The sequence below is a fragment of the Sceloporus occidentalis genome, unplaced genomic scaffold, assembly GCF_023333645.1.
Source record: "Sceloporus occidentalis isolate IW3139 unplaced genomic scaffold, rSceOcc1.0.p SCAF_10, whole genome shotgun sequence".
NCBI classification, from domain to species: domain Eukaryota; kingdom Metazoa; phylum Chordata; class Lepidosauria; order Squamata; family Phrynosomatidae; genus Sceloporus; species Sceloporus occidentalis.
This window is the reverse complement of record NW_028316990.1, coordinates 10,755,638-10,775,613: the sequence shown is the minus strand read 5'-3', so window position 1 is coordinate 10,775,613 and position 19,976 is coordinate 10,755,638. Positions and strand designations below refer to the sequence as shown.

General features: G+C 53.8%; 1 protein-coding gene and 1 non-coding gene across 4 annotated transcripts; both read right to left on the bottom strand.

Moving 5' to 3' along the window:
- Positions 1–656: 656 nt before the first annotated feature.
- Positions 657–19,728, bottom strand: LOC149305879 (AP-1 complex subunit gamma-1). Of its 3 annotated transcripts, none has more exons than XM_089539768.1 (24): positions 19,457–19,728; positions 13,794–13,997; positions 10,194–10,318; positions 9,958–10,099; positions 9,658–9,754; positions 8,883–8,959; positions 8,399–8,407; positions 7,158–7,253; positions 6,954–7,034; positions 6,737–6,835; positions 6,426–6,481; positions 5,980–6,093; positions 5,385–5,525; positions 4,821–4,875; positions 4,195–4,317; positions 4,018–4,107; positions 3,779–3,906; positions 3,422–3,526; positions 3,002–3,143; positions 2,738–2,867; positions 2,524–2,616; positions 2,199–2,359; positions 1,898–1,996; positions 657–1,741 (listed from the first exon to the last, which is right to left on the bottom strand). In XM_089539768.1, exons 2-24 carry the CDS (start codon positions 13,992–13,994, stop codon positions 1,640–1,642), a joined length of 2,466 nt encoding a protein of 821 aa, XP_089395894.1. In that variant the 5' UTR covers positions 13,995–13,997; positions 19,457–19,728; the 3' UTR covers positions 657–1,639. The 3 variants fall into 3 exon arrangements, with proteins under 3 accessions (XP_089395894.1, XP_089395895.1, XP_089395896.1); XM_089539769.1 differs by lacking the exon at positions 19,457–19,728 and adding an exon at positions 19,106–19,191; XM_089539770.1 differs by lacking the exon at positions 8,399–8,407 and having other exon boundaries at positions 19,457–19,727.
- On the bottom strand, positions 5,688–5,773 carry LOC149305880 (small nucleolar RNA SNORD71). The gene has a single exon (XR_016271743.1). It is a non-coding gene; the product is annotated as a small nucleolar RNA SNORD71 (small nucleolar RNA).
- Positions 19,729–19,976: the final 248 nt, after the last annotated feature.

Sequence of the window (19,976 nt, the reverse complement as noted above, 5' to 3'; positions counted from 1 at the left end):
CGTCGTCCTTCACTGGTGGGCTCCTTAGTCTGTCAGGGGAGAGAAAGAGAGCAAGAGCGAGGGCCCAAAAGGCCCATGTGAGGAAGCCAGGGGGGCTGTTTGGGGCCAGTGTGGATGATGATGAACATGGGCCCTTGTACTTCTGATCTCTATACCCAACAATAAAGGCGCTGCTTGACCTTCTCTGCCCCTGCCTGCTTTTGCCCCTGCCAATGCTTGTCCAGTGGGTGGGCAGAAGTCTACCAAGACCCTCTCCACACACAAAGGAGGCTTTGCACCAAAGGGGTCTCCTAGCCCACGATGGAGGACCCTTCCTGCTGCTTTGGCCCCTTTAAGAGGCGGCCCTGCTCCTTTGGCCAAAGGAGATCCTTCTGACCATTCTGGTCTCCAATGGGCCTGCACATTTCCCATAGTAGGTCATTCCAATAGCCCAGCCCCATAGGCCTGAAGAGAGCCAAAGGGTGGCCAAAAGGGCCTCCCTGACAAAGGGCCATCGCCAGCACCCTCCCTGGCCAGTGGCTGACCTTGGCCCAATGCCCCCCCAGCTTTGAAGCCCCCATCTCTCTCAGGGTCAGCCATGGTGCCCACTGCAGGGAGACCAGTATAAACCACGGCCACAGCAACAAAACCAGCTCTGAAAGCTCCATCGACACGGCTTTGTTAAACTGCATGGTCTTTTATTTCAGTGCCAATATTACAGATACAACACAAACGTCCCAGGAGGAGAACAAAGTCAAATGGAATCCAAGACTGACAGACTGAGGAAATGAAAAAGGGGGGCAAGGACAGAAAGCAGCTTTGCGGTGGCAGCAAGTCTTCTGTGGCAGGCCAAGGGCACTTGACAATTGCCCCTGGCGCCAGCCTAGCCTTCTCACCCCTTCATTCACTCGCCCACCCTCCCACCATGGCTGGCCGAGGACAAGACAAATGTAGTTCCAGGATTCGGGGCAGGGAGGTGATGAGGAACAAGGCGATGAAGGGAGGGGCCCTCGGGGGGGGCACTGGTTGCACAGTCCCCCTCTGTCTGCAGAGCATCCGTCTGGAACAGCAGCCCCTACACCCACAGGTCCCTGCTCGGACTTGGGCCCTGGCCTTTGGGGGAGACAGTGAAGCCAAGCGTAGAAAAGGCCTCCGCTGTCAGGGAACCCCAAGGAGAAGGGAAGGGCCACCAGCATCCTCAGAAGATTCCAGCATGAAGAACTCAGGATGAAAGTGCCTGAAGATGGCAACTGGCCAGGAAGGAGCCAGAGCCCACTGAAGAAGAAACGATGACAAAAAGGGAGCAGAGGCAACTGTCCTCTTGCTGCTGTTTGAGGGGAACTGCCAGAGAAGCCCCCCTTGCCCTCTGGCAAAACAAGGTGGCAGGCGTGATTCAGCACAGCTGGAGTGAGTGCAAGGAAAGCAGAGGGAGAAGGGAGCGCCAGAGTCTCAAGAGATAGGCTTCAAAGTGAGCAAGGGCCAGTCCTCCTGCTCCACAGTAGCAGCGGCAATAGTAGTAACTCTCGCCCGCTCCCCCGGTCCCAGTGCAAGGGGGGAAATGGGGTAGTCTGGAGTCACGGCACTATGGCTGGCCTGCCCGCCTTCCTTTCTTCCTTGGGCCAGCTGATGCAGTGGGTGAGGAGGGCAGGGCCAGAGCTCCTCACTGCCAGGACTGGGGAGGGAAGGTGTTGACTTCTGCCAGGTCCTGCATTGGTGAGCCCTTGTGATTATACGTCAGCTTAATCCGCATGCGGAGCTGTTGCTGCAAAGGGAACAAAGAAGAGAAGGCTCTGTGTGTGTGTGTCTCAGGAGGGCTGCTTCTTCCCCCCTTTGAGGGGAGCAGCCCTTCAGGGCTGAAGCACAGCTTGCCAATGGCAAGCCAGGCAGTAGCTTTCCCTCTCCTTGCCCACTTGCTCACCTTTTGGGGGTTCAGGACTTTGATGATTTGCGTAATGGTCCCCGTATTGAAGGCTGGGATGATGCTGCTGCTGGGAGACAGGAGCTGCAGCTGGAATGTCTGGAAGGAAGCAATGGCCAAGCGTCAAGACAGTCACATCTTCCTGGCCACCCTGTTTGCCAGGGCTTTGACCACAGCAGCAGGGATGTAGGAAGGGGACCGATCCAGTTGGGACACTTCTCAGGGAGCTGGCCGACCGGCCGAGACGCTTCCCAAGCTCACAACACCCAGCCCCCCACCAACAGCTGCCCCTCCACCTCACCTTTGGTACCGCAGCCTGGAAAACAAAGTCTGTCATGTCCAGCTCAGTGCTGTTGGAGGCCTGTATTGTGATCACGGTGACGCTCGGATTGGTGTCGGAACGCTCAAAGGCAAAGTCGATCTTCAAGCCATTCTTGTTGTAGGCTGTGATTGGAGGGATGCCTGTGGAGAAGTAGCACTGCTCAGGCCCTGCAACCTTTCGCTGCTGTCCCCCTGCCCACCCAGCGCACTCCCCAAGGGACACCAGGACAGAGCCCTCCCTCAAAGGGAAGGCAGGCTGTCCTTCAAGGCAATGCCCAGCAGCAGAACACATCCGCTCTTCCTACCAGCAGCAGCTATTTCGTTGAAAATGGGTGGGGAGGAAAGGCCGTCCAAAAGGAATGGGGGCTGTGAGATCTGTGGGGCAGGAGCCAGAGGACCTGGGGGGACAACAACAGGGTGTGGGTGTCAAAACTAGAGCTCCTCCAATTTTTCTGGCAAATCCCTGCCTGCCTCCAGCAAACAAGAGGGCACCCTCCTTATAGCCCTTGGCCTCCTCACCTGTCGTCGGGTTGAGATCCCCCAAGAGGTCCAGCAGCTCCCCTCCAGCAGAGGCCGGCTTGTTTGGAGGGGCTGTCGGGATGCCCAGTGTGATATCATTGCTGCCCAACAGGTCAAGCAAGTCATTTGTCTGAAGAGAAACACAAAGGGGGCCTGGATTCTGGGGTCAAGAGCAAAGTAGCAGCGGCTGCACCACAGCCAAGCACCAACTCTGTTTACAGGCTGCAAGGAGGGAGGGATGCCGCCGCCTCTTCCTCCTCCTACCTGGCTGGGAGGCTGCAGACCTGCCAGGGATGGCTTGGTCTCAAGAACAGCTGGCTCAGTCTCCCCGTTGGGCTGTGTGACATCCGTGGGGCCATTGGTGGTCAGTTTCTCCATGACTGGCATCCTCTCCAGAAGGGCTGACCTGTGAGAGGATAGAGGTGTGTGCCAGGGAACTCAGGCTCCTGTTCTGCAAGTGGTGGGCTGGTTCAAAGGCTTGCCTCCAACCTCTCAGGTTGACGAGCAGCCACCGCCACTCAAGCCATCCCGACAATTCCTTCAAGAACAGAGCTGAGCCACTACTGCATCCCCTTCAAGGGACCCTGCATCTTCCTGGGACAACGAGTCCAGGGCCCCCACTGGGCAGCCCCAAAGCGAGTGACTGCATTCTCCAAGGCAAGGAGCTGGGGCCCAAGTGCTGACCTCATGTGGTCGTACTTCTTGAACAAGGCGTTGTACTCCACTGCCCTCTGCTGGAGCTCTACATCTATGCTGCTGCCGTAGATGGAGACCACCTTCTTGATGCGGCTGGAAGAGAAGGAGCAGGGATAATAACCAGCAGCCAAGGGAGGGGGGCAAGCGGGGCATCCTTCCTCCTCCAGCAGCCCAGCCGGGCTCAGCCACTGGATTCTCTTCCCCTTTTTGCAAGACAACTAAAAATGGGGCTTTTTTAAAGAGAGGGGACAGTCTTGCTTGCCACTGTAATCCTACTAGAGCTTTCAGGAACAGGCCTCTCACTCTTCCAGCATCTCCCCAGAAGCAAAGGCAGAAGACACTTACTTGACTGTGCAGGAAAACCGCGTAGAGAGCTTCATGATGGCTGTCAGGGCATAGCCTCGTGTGACTGATGCCGACATGTTGGAGACAAGGACGCTTTCCAAAACATCTAGGACTTCATCCTCCGTGACCTGAGGAAGTCAAGTGGGGGGAGAGCTGAGGCAAGAGGCTGCTGGCACCACAGAAGTAACAACACAGGCCAGGCACCCCCAAGGCAGACCCCCTTCCCCTGGCAGGCCTACCTGGATGGGCTCCTCCTCCTCACACTGGCCAGACACCAAAAGGTCCCCGTACTCCCCGATGCACCAGGAGGACACCTGGACCAGCGGTTGCTGGCAGAGGAGCAAAAGGATCAGTCAGCTCAGCCACGGCACCTGGGTGCCCATGCTGCCCAGCACCCTCTCCCTCTCAGGGCTTACTTGGGAGTAGTCACCCAGGATGGCTTTGTAGAGTTTCTGCACAGTGTAGGCATGCATCTCCACACTGTTGGTGATGAGCTGGATGAGGTTGGGCACAGCATCATCGCGCACATAACTCCCTGCCTGGAAGATGGAGAACGGAAACAGGGACTCAAGCGCCACTCAGAAACAGACAGGAAAGGGACCCCCACATATGCTGCCTCACTCAGGCCAGCTTCTTGGCCTGTTTACAGGCTTTCAGAGAGAGCGGACCCTCTGCCACCGATGAGTTAGCATGAAAGTATGAACTTGCAATAATCATTTTGGATGTTTTTTGCATCTCCTTTACAGTTTGAAGCTGGGAAAAGATTATGACTGAGAATTAACTGGGAGTGATTTTTACTCCCTTGCTAACGTGCTTACAGTTCTCATGCTATTTTTTTGGGAGGGGGAGGGAATCATGCTTGAGCCCTTTAATTTTGTCTGCTTTTGCACTGAACAATCCTCAGAGCCCATCTTCTATGAGTCTTAGCCTGGGAGGGAGGGGGCTCCGTGAAGCCAGGGTCCAAAATGTCCAGCAATAGAAATCTGATCTGATTGCCAGGTGAAAAGATAAGCCTGAGAATTTGTTTGGGGGCAGCACTCACCGTAGTCAGGACGCGCATGATAGTGTCTATATGCCAGCGCTTCGAGGGAGCATACCTGGAAAAGAAGCAGAACGCATTAGGCCGAAGTGGGGATACTGCAGGTGCTCAGCTCCCCAAACTTCCGACTGCCCCAGCTCACAGTCAGAGGCTCACTCTGGCTGCACCGCACAGCATGATTTTAATTTTACAATTTTAATTGCTGTTTTAATGTGTTTTATATATGTTGTTACCCGTCTTGGGTCCCACTTTGGAAGAATGGCACAGTGCCAGGGTGTCCCCAGGGAGACATCACAGCTGGGTCTGGGTACTTGCCATGGCTCTCTCTTTAGGGAACCTAAAGAACCCTCCACCCAAACGAAAAAAGGTAGCAGGCAAAGAACATCCTGCAAACAGGAGAGCAACTGGGACTCTCCGTCTTCCTCTCACACTAGCCACACACCCACAGGCTCCTGGGGCTGAGCCACTGGCAGGGGTAAGTGGGGAGGGGGAACCCCCAATGGAGCTATGGAGGGCAGGCAATGAGACCCACTGATGTTCAGAGAAGTCATTCTTGGGACATCTTACTTCTCTGCAGCCAGAAATATGCCTGATGCGCAGTCTGCCTTAAACTCTGGCTCACAGGAGTCCAGGAAGTAGAGCAGCTCCTTCATCATGCCTCGGATGTTGTTGCCATTCACTAGAGCAAAACTGAGCTCCATCGCCCTCCTAGGGATGGGGAGAGGAAGAAGAGCCTCAGGAGGCACAGCAGAGGATGCTCACTCCCAGCCCTTGTGGCACTAGACTTCTTAGCTCCTTGGTGAGGGAGGGAAAAGTGAGTGCACTCTGGGCCTCCCTTAACTGTTCAGCAATAGAGAAGAGGGCTGCAGGTGTGCTTTGTCAGTCGCTTGAGTTTCACCACTGTGTCAGGCACTCTGCCGATGGATCACTCTCAGGCATCATCCTCCAACAGCATGGCTGGCTAGCCCTGTCAGGTCTCTCCTCAAACTGCTTCCTCCTGCCCTCCCCCCAAGTTCATTTTGCATATTGAATTTTCCTTTCCCTTCAGGAACAGAGTTGGTCAGGGCAGGTTGAAAATCAAGAGCAAGGTGGGCCAGACCCACAGGGGGTCGGTCCCCTCTGGCCCCCAACTGCCTGGATGGCCCAGCGCTCCTCCCCTCACCGTTTGATGGAGACATCCAGATCCTTCAGGCAGTCCACAATTGTGCTTCTGTGACGCTGTACAGCATTGTGGTCTGTCTGCACCGTCTTCAGCAGGGAGGTCAAAGCAACATATCTGAGGGAGGAGAGCTCTGCTGCATCAGATTACGGCAGCAGCCCTGCACTCAGCCTAATGGAAAACTTTTGCAGCCAGCCCAGGTAGGCCAAGGAAGACAACTAGATGATAACTGAGCCAGCACCAAGCTTTCCATGTCCTGGCCAGCTGGAGCCCCATGTCCATCTCAGGATAGACTGGCTGACTCCAGCTGCCCCTTTGAAGAGGAAAGCAAAAAGGGAGCTGCCCCCCACCCAGCAAATGGCCAATGCTGCCCCTGAGAGATCAGAGGGAGGGAGACCTGACTAAATTGCCAAAAGCTTCCTCTTGTTGGGATGTATTCTTTGGCTTACCTGATATTTTTATCGTTATTAAGTAAGAATCGGCCTAAGATGTTAATGGCCAGAACCTAGAAAGAAAAAGGAGACAGAAGGAGAGAAATCAACAAGAATGGTAACTTTTTGTTCTCCATCCAACCATCTCTTCCACTCCTTCTACAGAAAGGAGCCAATGGCCTGCCTCCAACCACAGGTTTTGGGCCTTCTGTGGAGTAGATAAGACCTCAAGAAGGGAAGATGGGCCAGACACAGCCTGGCTCGAAGCTGGAGAGTGCTGTGGCCACACCCGGCCCCTCAGGCCTTCTGAACTCAGGGGACGTACGTACACGCAGACCACTCTCAGACTTGATGTCCATGATGGTTAAGACTGTTTCATAAAGAATGGCGTTGCCTACGTTTTTACTTGTTTCAGTGTTTGTGGCCACCTGGAACAAGACAAAGGAAGGGCCAGCTTCACTTTGCAGCCCCAGATCCCCAGCTCTTGTCCCCCCAACATGCTTCTTGCCCTGCCCCCCCCCCCCCCCCGGTCTCCCAGGACCTCACCTGGGCAAGGATGTCATTCATCGCTTCACTTGAGTCGTCATCATTTCGGCCCAGAATCCTCAGCAACCGCAGGATCCGTACCTGAAATGGAGGCAGATCACAACATGAGCTGCTACAGCCACAAAAGGCTCAAGCCTGCAGCTGGTCAAATCGGCTCAACCAAGAGGTAAAGAGGAGCAAGCCATAATGTCCCAAGCCCCATACCTGCAGAAAGGGGTCACTGATCCCAGAAACGTCGTGCTCAGGAGAATAGCCAGACATGATGAGGTTCTTCAGGATACGAACAAGCTGGGGCACAAGCTGCAAGTAAAAAGACAGTCATAAGGCACCCAACATATGGCACAAGCGCAGGGAAAGAGACCCAAAGAGCAGCCTCTCCAGAAAATGAATTCTGCACAGCTTCTCCCACTCATGCTCAGGGGCATTCAGCCACTGACAGCCCAGCCCAGCCGTCCTTCATATGGCATAGAGTCAAACAGGCTTCTTGGCCTGCCTCCTGGGGTTGGAGCAGTTGGTTCTCAGTTGCAGCATTCTGAGAAGCCAACAGGTCTTTCCTCCTGACCATGCCTCCTGCAGCCACCCTGTGACAGATGGGGCTGGGGGCACACTGCTGGCTGCTCCTGCAGCCAGAGCACAACGGCTTCTCAGGTCAAATCTGGGTGGCATGAGGGCTGACAACCAGCATCACCTGTGCCCTGGTTGCTTCTCTGAGGACCAGCTCAGTGGGGAGCATAAAGCACTGAGTACAGCTTTTAAAACAATAAATGAAAAACATCAACAAAGAAAATAACAATGTACCATGCTATAGCTCCATGGTCACCCAAAATGGGTTGATTATTTCAATGCAAAGCCATCAGCAGCTGAATGAACTGAGAGGGCCATGTTCCAAGTGCCCCATGTTGGGATGCATGGTGCTATATGTATGTGTGTGTGTGTGTGGGTAGGGAGGTGGCTCTATCTTAAAAATAAAAGATGATCATGAGAAACAGCAGTTGCTCAGATCTGCAAAATTGGAGGGATTCCTACTGGCATCACACGGCCGTTATTTCCCACCCCAGGGGTGTTCCTGAAGGCCTGATGGGTGCCATGAGGGGGCTTCCTCCCCACACAAAAGGCACGCCTGCGAGCCACTTTTGCTTGCCTGCCAGTCACCAGCCAGATGAAAATAGAACACCTCCTTTGCTCATGATCCCCTTCCTTCCTCACAGACAGAGGCAAAAGCCCCCACACCACCCCTCTCAGATCTACCCAGTGAGGGGTGGGAGCCCAAGGCAACACCCAAATCCACACACAACTGAGCCCCTGGTTGCTGCCCCAAGCAAATATACATGGAAGTGCAAGCATGTTAGGCACATGAGCATATTAGTAAACAACAGAGAGGCATCAGCCTGTGGAGGACGACTACAACCATGCACCAGTGGGAGGGCCAAGCGAATGCCTCTTACCTTCTCATTCTAACAAACCACCACAGCAGGATTCCAAACAGACACAAAGGGAACAAAAGAGATGGAAGCAGCTGTTAGGAGAGGAGCGGCTAGGGCAGCTCACAGCAGCTGTGTCCCCCTCCACCACCACCACCACCAAGCAGGAAAGCAACTGGGGCAGTGCCTGAGGCACAACTGCAACCCAGCCACCCCTACTTCAGCAGCTCCCTGCCACAACTGGACAGCCCCACAGAACAGCAGCCCCCCCTGGGATTTGGAGCCAAAGCCAACACAGCAACCCCTTGCCTTGGCCCAGACCTCTGGGCTCTCACAAGAGCTCTGAGCAGAGCGGTCAAGCAACGGAGGCCCATGGGGCCCACACTGGAAGCAGCCACACACACACAGGGAGGGATGCCGGGACCTGGAAAGTGGAGGCAGGGGCAGCAGAAGCCCTGAAGGGCACAGCCACAGTGTCAACGACGGTGGCCATGGGGCACAGACTGACCTTTCTGAAATGGGCAAGCATGTCTGGGCTTCTCTCGCACATTTCTGTGAGAAGGACAACTGAGGTGTGAAGGACACCTGTAGGAAAAGAGAAGGTGGAAATGCTTTAGGGGGTTAGAGAGCAAGCACTGCAGGTAAAGAACAGTGGACAAGGGCAAGTGCCAGTGGGAGCAGCTATTGGGGAGCTTCTGAAGAGCCATGGCCCCAGACTCCATAGCAATTCCTACGCCACTCCTGCCTACCAGGGAATGCCTCAGGGCCCCACCAGAGCCAGTCCTCTGGCAATGGGGCCAAAGCTCCAGCACTGGAGCCTCTCAGTTTCCCAGTGCTAGACCAGATGGCTCCCCTTTCAGGGGAGGAGCAGCCACTCCCATCCAAGAGCCCCCTTGGATCCCTTCTGTCCAGGCCAGGCTGCCCCATACTCTTTGCCTTTGGGCCTGGATGTCACCTTTGTTCTGCTGGCCAAGACTCCAGGGGGCTCTAGGGCAGTGGGTGCCTGGAGGATCAAACTCTAAAGCGGCTGCACCTCCAGGCAGGTCCGCTGGGAAGATTCCCCACCTGAAACCCTGGAGAGGCCCTCTTCACTTCCAGGACAGACAAAGCAATGCTCTTGCCAGGGAGGAAGATGTCCCCTCGCTTCCAGCCAAGAACTGGCAGCCCAGCAGAGCCATCCTAGCAGGATGCAGGAAAGGCGCCCTTCACGAGCTGCCATGCTAGACTGTCATGCCCCAGCTAGGTCTCTTCCTTCTCCCTCCACTTGTCACGGCAGGCATTACCATGATTCTTCTCATTCAGGAGGTTTTTTGTCGCTGGCAGGAACATCTCCATGAGCTCAGGCACCTTCCGGATGACATGAACAGCACAGAGGGCTGCCTGCAGGCGAGGTGAGGCAGGAGAGGCAGGCTCAGCACTTTGCAACAGCAACTGTAAGGCCAGGCCTCCCCCAGCATAAAGAAACAGAGTGCTCTCCCTGCAGGAAGAACTCACAGCTCCTCTGCACAGGGTACCAAGGGCCTGTTAGTTTCTCTGCAGTCTAGGAAAGGGGACCTGGGAAAGAGGCATCCACAGAAAGTTACCTTTTTCCGCAAGTAGGAGTTTGAGGTCTTCAGGAGCTTCTCCACCTCCCCAGCAAGGTCGCGGCACATTTCTGATGAGCCCATGCAGCCCAGGGTGCAAAGGGCCAGGCCCTGGACATACTGTGTGCTGTGATTAAGGTCACTGGGATGAGGAGAGAGAAAGAGAAAACAGCAGTGCAGGAAACCCTTCCTAGGCCCACCAGAGAGAGAGAGAGAGAAGGGGGAGGGGGGCTTACTTCTTGATGCAATTGGTCATGAGAAGGTGGACATCCTGCCTCTCGTCCAGCAACAGCATGGCGCCAAGATATCCAATGCGCTTGTCTGTGAATTTCTGAGAGGCAATCAATTTGAGGCACTCCAGCTGAAAGAGAAGACAAATGTGTTAGCAGTACAGGTGAGTGCAGGTAAGAGTGACCTTCACTTCATTTACCTGACAAGAATCAATGGGAGGCTTCAACATTCCTCCCATGCTTGCCATGTCCATCCTGCCTTTGCAAATCCAGGCCACTTCCACAGATGGTGCTTCAGAAGCAGGTAGGGCCACTTCCTGCCCCCTCCCCAGCCCCTTCTCAACTGTTTCCAAGGCAAAAAGGGCTGGGGGGGGGCAGTGATCTCTCCCAGTTAACTCTCCTCCCTTTTCTGTATTTTTTGAGGAAATAAGTGTAAGTATTCCCCAAAATAACAATATTGAGGAATAATGCATATTTGATCATTTATTTGTGTCAGGTGCTTCTCCCTGTGCCTCCCACTGCTTCTCTTTTGTTTCTCTGGGTTTGTCCCTTCCACAATGGTGCTAAATACCGTTTCTACTTCCTGGATTATCCACATTGTAGTGGTTTTTGAGATCAGAGAGTCAATCAATCAATCAATCAATCAATCAATCGTATCATTATTGTGGGAAAAATGGCACTCTCTCTGCTCACCAACTGGACACAAAGAATAGACCTTGGCTGCTGCTTCCCATTTGGCCCAGCTGGGACTTTTAGTAGCACACAGGGAGACATCGTATAAATACAACATGATATAGCAGCATGTAAGCATATACAGTGCGCCTTTCCCTTACGTGGGAGATCATTCTGGTCCCCCCCCCCACGTAAGGGAAATACCATGTATGCTGGAGCCCGATTGAAAACAATGGGGCTCATGCCTTGCCATTGCCTCTTCCAGCACGCGTGTACTGTATAATCACCCCAGTGTGTTAAAACATTTGAAGAAGAAAAAGAAGAAAACATCTTTGTTTTGGTATGGCTGGTAAGGTCAGACCCAAACTGTGGGCTCCTGTCCTTTATGTGGCTGCTATCAGCCAGGGTTGCAAAACAGGGCAGGATTGAGAAGTCATCAGCAAAGGTGAGGTAGATCGGCAAATTTATTTGACCCTATGAACAACCCAAAATTGCACATTCTTATGTGAGGGAAATCCTCCAAACATGCACAGAAGATGCTTCGGATTACATTCCATGGTATTCTGAATCGTGAGAACGAAACGGACCCTAAAACTGAACACCCGTGGAGCACCCAACAGCCTCCTAGGACCCAGGCAGTGGTTGCTGTGCATCCTTGCCAAGAGGAGGCCCCAGTCAGTGCTGTATGCTGGCCCATGATCAAGGACAATGCCCCAACTGTCTCTCCCATCCCACTGGCCTTGCTTTTTACCACCAGGCCTCTCACTGATGCAACTACACTGATCCCTTCTAGTCAAAAGCTGCTGCCAAGGTGCTGCGGCAAAACTACATTTACCCAAGCTCATCATCTACCTGTTCCCAATCTGGGTATAAAGGGTCAGCGCAGAAGCAGTGGCCACCGGAGGCTAAAGTCACAGCATCTATGCAGGGGTTTGGTGCCTGAGGGTGTACTGAAGGGCTTCCTTCAGGCAGAACAGGCAAAATCGCAAGCACAGCAGCAGCAGCTCAAACTGGAACCCAGCTGATAGCTTGCTCAACAACTGCTGGCACCCCCCCCCCCCCCCGAGCCCAGTTGAGACACCTGAGCTGGCTCTCTCCAGTGAGTTAGGAGAGGGAGAGAGAGAAACCCTGACACCAAAATATCCATTTCATCTGGAGAGAAAGAAACCAGCCAGAGCAAGAGGAGAAAGAACAGGCAAAAGGAGCCGTCCTGTCCCCATGCTTTCCCAGGCTCTTCATTGTAGCCATCTGGGCTCAGGAGGGCTTGTTTTTGCTGGTCCAAGGTTCCAGAGTGAAAGGCCCAAGGAGAACCTGGCAAAGCAGCAATACCAGTGGGAGGGCTGTCTTTCTGATGTGGATCTGTTTCCCCTTCTAGCTGTGAGTGCCCCAAAGGCTGAATGTTCGCAGCACCCTCCCCACTAGGACGAGGAGAGCAGAGCTGTCCATCCTGGGTGGAAGACTCCCTGACAAACCCATTCAGCTCCTTACTGGAAGAAACAGCCTTTCAACCAGCAGCTGCACTGGGGAATTAGCACCTCGGCCTTCTAAGGCCCGTTCCGCATGGGTGTAAAGTGCGTCCTGGGGACGTACTAGGGTTAGGGAAAGTGCGTGCCTTATGCACACACCTAACCCTAGTACGTCCCCAGGGCGTACAAAATGGCAGTGCCCTATACACATAGGGGCAGCCATTATGACATCATGAACGCGCCGCCTCCAAACAGGGCGGCGCAGGCGTGACGTCTTCGCACTGCGCGAGGGCGCATAGAGCACCCTTTCCACGGTGCTAGAAGGAGCTCCGAAACAGAGCTCCTGCAATTTGCGTCGCTGGCGCAGCCTTTAGACGGCTGCGCCAGAGACGCAAGGGAAAAAGGGGCTGAGCGGCCCCTTTCTCCTCCTCCCCACCACCACCTGGTGTCCTTGGGGCTTGGAGCCCCAAGGACACCCCTTTCCAGGCCGTGGGGAAGCGGCCTTTTGACGCTTCCCAGCAGCCTGGAAAGCGGTGGATCGGGGCCTCGGAGGCTGCCGCTTTGGCAGCTGAGGCCCCGATCTGGCGGGGAAAGGAGTGCCTACAGGCCGCCCCAAAGGGGCGGTCTGTAACGCTCCTAAGAAACCTTCTTGATGGCCTTTCACACTTCCACTCCCAACAACCTCAAGAAAGAAAAGGAAATGCCACAAGATGAAATCTCTGGCTGCCTGACGGAGGTGGGGCCTGTGGAGTACTCAGAATGGCCCCATACAGACAGGTCAAAATAAAGCTGCTTCAGGTCACTTTGGAGGTATGCTGTTTAAATGATGCATGCGTCTTAAGAGACTGGAAGCTGCACCAAAGCCACGATCCAGTCCTAAGGATTGGAGCTCAGCTTTGGCGCAGCTTCAGGACTCTTAGGACACATGCATCATTTAAATAGCATACATCCACAGTGACCCGAAGCAGCTTTATTTTGGCAGTCTGTATGGAGACAACGTTTCCTTTATTCTGTTGAAGGGAATAATTACCCAGAAGCCACCCTAACCATTTCCTCCAGGTTACTGCAGCTCAAATGGATTCTTCCTTGTGAGAAGACTCCACTACTTCCCTGCCAATCAAAAGCAGCAAAAGATACCTGCTTGGAGGATACCTGGGCAATTTCCATGAGGCAGCAATCCTATGTGGACTCTGGATCACTTTGCCCCACATCCAAATCTGAGTCTCAACTAGACCCACTGAACTAACAGAACTTACATGGGTGTTGTCTTACTTGATTCCCACATGTTCAATACATCTATTCTAACTGGCACTGACCAATGGATTCCCGCCTTTGCTGCCAAGCAGGGCTTCCTCATAATCATCCAAGGACCAGACTTTCAGGAACTAACTACTGCTACCGTTTCAACTGCAGCCCAATGCTCAGCCTTACCCGGCTGCTCCAGTCAGATTGCCACAGGAGGGCCTACCTGTCCAAAGTGCGCAGGGTAGCCCAGCATGTGCATGTACAGCAACTTGGCGACGTTCCGGCAGCGATAAGTGTTGTCCTCTTCTCGGAAGGAGGACCGGATTGCAGCACATTCTTTCTGGATCATCTCCCTTTCTTCTGCTTGGGTCCGTGCTGTCCGTATGGTCCGGATCAACTCCCGGAGTCTGATGGGGGCTGGCATCCTCTAAGAGAAGAAGAGTGAAAACCTGTGAGATTGCCCCAGCTCTCAAGACTCCCTGGGCTTCACACAGGGTTCTTGGACCCAGTCAACCATCTCAGAAGGGGAATCAAGAACCCATGCCAATTTATTACAGAATATTCACCAGAAAAATGGGCTCAATCTGAACCAATTATTTTACTTTGTATTTGTGTATTCAGACACAAATGGATTTGTGATGGATACATTCGTAAGCTAAAGACAAACATTAATGCTAAAAACCAGTATGATGTTTCTTATACTGCATAGTTTCATATTCCTTGGAGCCGTAAACACGTAACAGCAAATATATACAACCTCACCTGTTCGATCCTAGCTTCATTGCTCCTAGGTTGAAATCAGGCTTAAAGAGTGACCACACTGAGGGACTAGTCAAATGCCCAAGGTCCCAACCAGCCATCTAAAACTACCACAATTCCTCCTGAACAAGGAAGTGAAAACAAAGTTCTTAGCAGCATGGCATTTACATTGTCACAAGATCTCCCTCTTCATGCCACATGGAAGCCACTAGGCTTACACTCAACTGTCTGCGTCACAGGCATCCCAGCAGTGCCACCCTTTAAAGGCTCCCTGGCATGGCTGGTTCTCTGGCTCAGAGCAACTAGGCCAGGACAGCAATGCCTGCATGCAGAGAAATTGCTGGGAAGACATGGGGCTCTGTCCTTCTCCCTAGGAAGGCTCTTGGCTGGTGGCTTTCCTAATGCGCTCTTGGGAGAGAAGGAGATAGACAGGCAGATAAAAGAAGGAAGGCAAGCCCAACAACCAAACAGCATTCACAGCTCCATTCCTGCCTCAGTGGGACCAATCCAAGGCCAGGGGTCCAGGCAGATCTAATTCTGGTCCAAGCACCACTTCCCCAAAAAAGCTTCAGAGATTTTCCTCTGACAGTTGGGTCCCCAAGCGAGATGAGGAGGCCCCTGTGCCAGAAAAAGTGAGCCAGCCACCACCACCATTCATTCAGGCCTTTTTCCAGTGGGCTGGGGTTCTGCTGGTGCACAAGCAAATGACAACTGCATGTCAGAAAAGGCTGGCAGGTTCGGCAGGAAGAAGAGACTGGCAGAGACGCACCTCACTAGGAGGAGAGGCAAGCAACACGAAACAGCCACAGGCCTGCTGCTGAGAGATGGGCCAAGAGCTCCCTCTCTTTGCTTGCAGGTTGTGAAATCCGCCAAATGCCACCTGCTTCCCCAGCTGATTTCACAAGGGCCCCCTCGCACCCAACTCCCAGAGCAGCTATAGCTACAGCACCACAACTGGGAACAGCTAGAAGGCAACCTCCTGAAGAGAGGGCTGCTCAGCTGTTTTGCCCTGTTGTCAGGACAGCCTTCCTCTGGAAACCTCAGCACTTATCTTGATTAAAGTGTTGATACCCACTTGGTGACCTTGGGCAAGTTATATGCTCTCAGCCTCAGAGGAAGGCAATGGCAAACCCCCTCAGACAATTTTTGCCAAGAAAACCCCAGGACAGGTTTACCTGAGGGTTGCCATAAATTGGAAACAACTTGAAGAAATGCTAAGGCAAGCATATTTTGGCAAGAGGCACAAGAACAGGAGGGTTCTCACCAGAAAATCAGCCACTGGCATCCGGAAGCACAACTAGCAGCTTTGGCTGCTTTTGCGAACCAGGAAGGGGTCACAGACTCCCTTATTTCACTACAGGAATGAGGACCCTTCATGATGGTTTGGACAAATAGCGGTGGTGGCCTTGCCCCCCTTTCTTTCTCTCATGCGCGCACACACACACTCATTCACACATTCCTTCTTACCGCCTTCTCTCTCAGGCCTGTGTGACAAGAAAGAGTTAGCTTTAGGGCACACAATAGAGGAGCTACTTTCTCCCCATGTAGCTGGCATCACTTCTATTCTGTGCTAAGACCTCCCTAGGGCCTGGGGACAGTGACTCCCAATGGAGGGCCTTCCTCACCCATCACTGTTCCTGATGAGCAAACCTGCAGGCAGCCATGGTATACTTGGCCTGCCCACATCCCTTTACTGACGGAACAACAGTATCTTTATGAGCATCCCTCAAATATTCTGGCCAACATAACCTGCAGGTCACCTTAGCTGCTCACAGCTGCTATTTGCCACCCTGTATGCTTACTCCTGCTTTAAGAGTAACATCTGTCCTGGCACTCCAGTTTAGGTCTTTCAAAAACCCAGCCACTAAAAAACGAAGATGCCACCCAAATTCAAATTATAAGACAGAGAGACAAGGGCCTCAGGATTTGTACTCTCCAATGACCCCATCAGTATGAAGAAGAGATCAGGAGCCCTCTCTTTCCCCCACTGGCCAGGCAACCTTTGAAAGAACAGCCTAGATAGAAATACCTAAAGGCACAGCACTGCTGAAGCAGGCACACATGGGGGGGGGGGGAGTAAAGATGGGAGACCACCAGGAAGGAGAAATACTAGGGATCTCCAGGTAGGGCCAGGAAACTTGCTGTTGCTGCCAGTCCTGAGCCAATGATCTGTCTTGGTATAAAGTGGGCTTCTGTCATTTAGCCAGTGGAAGAGACAGGATTGGGCAACCCAGTCCTAATGCCCCAGTTCTGCCTTCTGATATAGAGCCTATCTTATTACTGTGGAAAGTTATGAAAACTCCTCCGAACTGTATCTTGCAGGCTGGAAACCTGAAGTCTCTTTCTTCCTGCCAAACTTCAGTTGGCCCCACCTTCCTCAGTTACATTAGGGAGCAAGTCAGAGGGTAAAACAAACAGGAGAACTCTTTCAAAGCAGCTGGCTCTTCATGGAAGTCTGTTGTGCCATGCAGAAGGTGAAACAATCCTGTTCAAGGCATTGCCAGCGGAGGAGGACAGAAAGGTGAAGGCATGACCACCTGGTACCTGAACTGTGCAGCCAGACTTTCTGAGGGAGGAGGCTACTGCTTTCTGGCTCCACTTCAGACCACCAGATACCTTGGGAAAGCACTATGTAAACCAGGGTGCTAACTGGAACTCCCTAAACCTTTTCTACTGCAAGTTCCAGAATCCCCCGCACTGGCTATGCTCCATCTGGCAAAGGAGGTCTGCAGTCCAATACCTGAAAGGCCATATGTTCCCTACACCAATGTAAAATGAGGCTCGGGATTTTCTGGAATAGGTCCATGTCGAAGGCATGAGAGAAAACAGCTGGGTGTCAGACCACCTGGTACAGCGTGCCTGCGTCATACGCGGGCGCACTTTACGCAGACTTGAGCTTACGTGCTCAAACCGCGGGGTGCGTGCGGGGCAGAAGGGGCCGCGTGTCCTATTCAATTGAATGGGCGCGCATGCCCGTTGCGCCGCCGCGCCCGAGCCCCATTGTTTCCAATGGGGCTTGAGCATAGGTGGAATTCACCTTACGCGGAGGGATCCGGAACAGATCCCCCGTGTAAGGAGAGGGCGGATTGTACTGTTTCTGCAAAAACATACCAATAGAAAGCTGACCCTGGACACACACCAGCACCATAAACTGATGATGCCAGACAACAAATGAAATTAAGCAACTAATTTGGGCCGTAGTTGAGAGAGACACAGAACTTTATTTCATCAGCCTAAACGAAGCTATGACCCAGCCATACATTGCTAACAAGAACCATCATGGCAGACATGCCATAGGTAGGAAGGCCAGCATGTGACTCTGGAAGCCCCCGCTCAGCCATGGAAACTCATTGGGTGACTTTGGGCAAGTTACACACTCTCAACCTCAGAGGAGGGCAAGGGCAATCCCCCTCTACACAAATCTTGCCAAGAAAACTCTGCAATAAGGTTTGCCTTAGGGTTACCACAATGACTTCAAGGCCTGTGACAACAACATGCTGCAGGTCTTTGTGATTTAATCTGCAAGCTATAAAAGGTTCACATGTTATGTGATGCTGGAAAGAAACTGAGTTTGTTCCTGAACTGGGTGGGCTTCCTGAATTTGCATTGCATGACCTGGTTTTATTCAGAAGCTTTACCAAGCTTGTTCCACAACTCCAGTGCAGTTGAACTGGCAGCACAGGGAGGGAGAGAGAGGGTCTTTTCCCCAATGGTATATATCAGGCTAACTTCGCTTTGGCTGTGCATGCAATTGCTGCTGGGCTGAATACGATCAGCATTTTTGCTCATGATTAGCGTTAGGGTTCTTAGGAGTGTGGATTTAGACCATAAAGAGCATCTAGAGCTCACAAAAATGCTTAAAAAGAGAAATGTTAATGGAGGCTCATTGGAGTAAAGAAATTTCATAACGGTAAAAGAGAATGCAAAGTAATGCAAAACCAGGCTGCTCTGTCAGTCCTGGAATACCCCAAAGCCCACAGCTTTGAAGAAATTTGTCACGCTTTCCAGCTACTTAACTTCTCTGTTAAGAGAAGAAGCAGGTTCTCCCACCTGCTTATTTTACTTATACCCCACCTTTTCCCATACAGGATCCAAGCCAGCAGTCAGCATAAGACCCAGCAAGGTCTTCTCCTTTCCTTCTCTCCTCCATCCAGCGTATAGTAACAGAAGAAGGAAAGCACAAGGTTGCCTTCCCACTCACTCACCTCCATGGATCTCCAACCCACTGTGTCCCAAGGGCACAGCGTGGGCCAGTGGTCTGGCTGTTGGACAAGTATAGGATCCTAGGGTTGGAAGAGACCCCAAATAGGGCCCTAATCCAGCCCAACCCCCTTCTTCTGCCCTGCAGGAACTCTCCATTAAAGTATCCCCAGTGACAGATGGCCATCCAGCCTCTGCTTAAAGACAGCCTCCAAAGAAGGAGACTCCACCAAAACCTCCAAGGGAGCCTTTACTGTCAGGAAGCTGTTCTTTCCCTGGAGCTTGCCTCTATTGCTCCATTGGGTCCTAGTCTCTGGAGCAGCAGAAAACAAGCTTGCTCCCGCCTCAGCGTGACTCTCCTTCAGATGCTTCGAGAGGGCTGCCATATGGAAGCCCCTGGCTGCTGGCCTTGGGCAGGTCACACTCTCTCAGCCTCAGAGGAAAGGCAGCCGCCCTCTAACAAGCCTTGCCAAGAAAACCCCACCAACTCTGGGTCGCCAAAGGGCAGAAAAGTGACTTCTAGGCAGGCGATAACCATAATACTCATATCCTCCCCAAAAGCATTGGGACACAAACCCTTGAAAGCAAGCGCAAACCCACGGAAGACTGAGGAGGCAGCGAGGCGGCGGCTGCTGCTGCTGCTGAGGCCCCAGGGCTCCTCCGCCTGCCTCCCTGCAGCCTGGCTCAAGGGCCCGCTCGGGATCCGGGAGGGAGCAGGCCCAGCGGCGCAGCGGGGAGAGCAAGGGGCTGCTCTGCCCGGGGGCGCCGCCTGGCCAGACCCGGAGAGCCGAGCCTCTGCCTGCGGGGGAACCCGACTCCGTCTGTCCTCCCGCCCGCCTACCCGCCCGCCTCCTGTGCAGGACCAGCTCTCGGCTGCTGCGAAGGGAGAGCGGCCGGACGACTGGCCTCCCTGCCTCGCTCGCTCACCGGTCCGGTCCGGTCCCGACGGAGGCGGCGTCAGCAAAGGCGTCGGCGGCCGGAGCAGGAGCCTGGCCTCCAAAATGGCGGCGCCGCGGCCTCAGCACTGATACGGCCGGCGGAGGGATCCTTCGGCCGGGACTTGCTCGCGCTTCCCCTCGGGCCCAGCACTCCCGCCCCCGCCCCCGAGGGCCCTCCTTCCGCCCGCAGCCCTCCTCGCGGCACAACAGAAGCGGCGCCGGCGCCGGCGCTGGCGGCGGGTGAACCGAGAGAAGCGGGCCGCGGGGCTATCTTCCTCGGCGGAAGCATCCGGGGAGGCGCTTGACAGGAGCGCAGTGAGTCTGCGCCGAGGCCGCTAGTGATGACGTCAGACGCCTGGCGAGCCACGGCTGCGGCTGCGCAGGAAACACGGTCCGTGCGGGTCCCGCCGGCCGCCCTTAGGGTTCCGCCCACAATGTAGCGCCGCCGCGGCGCAGAGCCATGCGGGCCTGAGCCCGACCCAGCAGCAAACCTGCCGCTCCCTTCCCGC

Bases quoted from the DNA above. Each gene is read 5' to 3' on its own strand.
- LOC149305879 (XM_089539768.1), bottom strand. From the start codon at position 13,994: ATGCCAGCCCCCATCAGACTCCGGGAGTTGATCCGGACCATACGGACA. The intron at 9,755-9,957 runs GTAACTTTCTGT...CCTCGCCTGCAG, and splicing joins ACTCCTACTTGCGGAAAAAG to GCAGCCCTCTGTGCTGTTCA. The intron at 2,868-3,001 runs GTAGGAGGAGGA...GTTTCTCTTCAG, and splicing joins GTCTGCAGCCTCCCAGCCAG to ACAAATGACTTGCTTGACCT.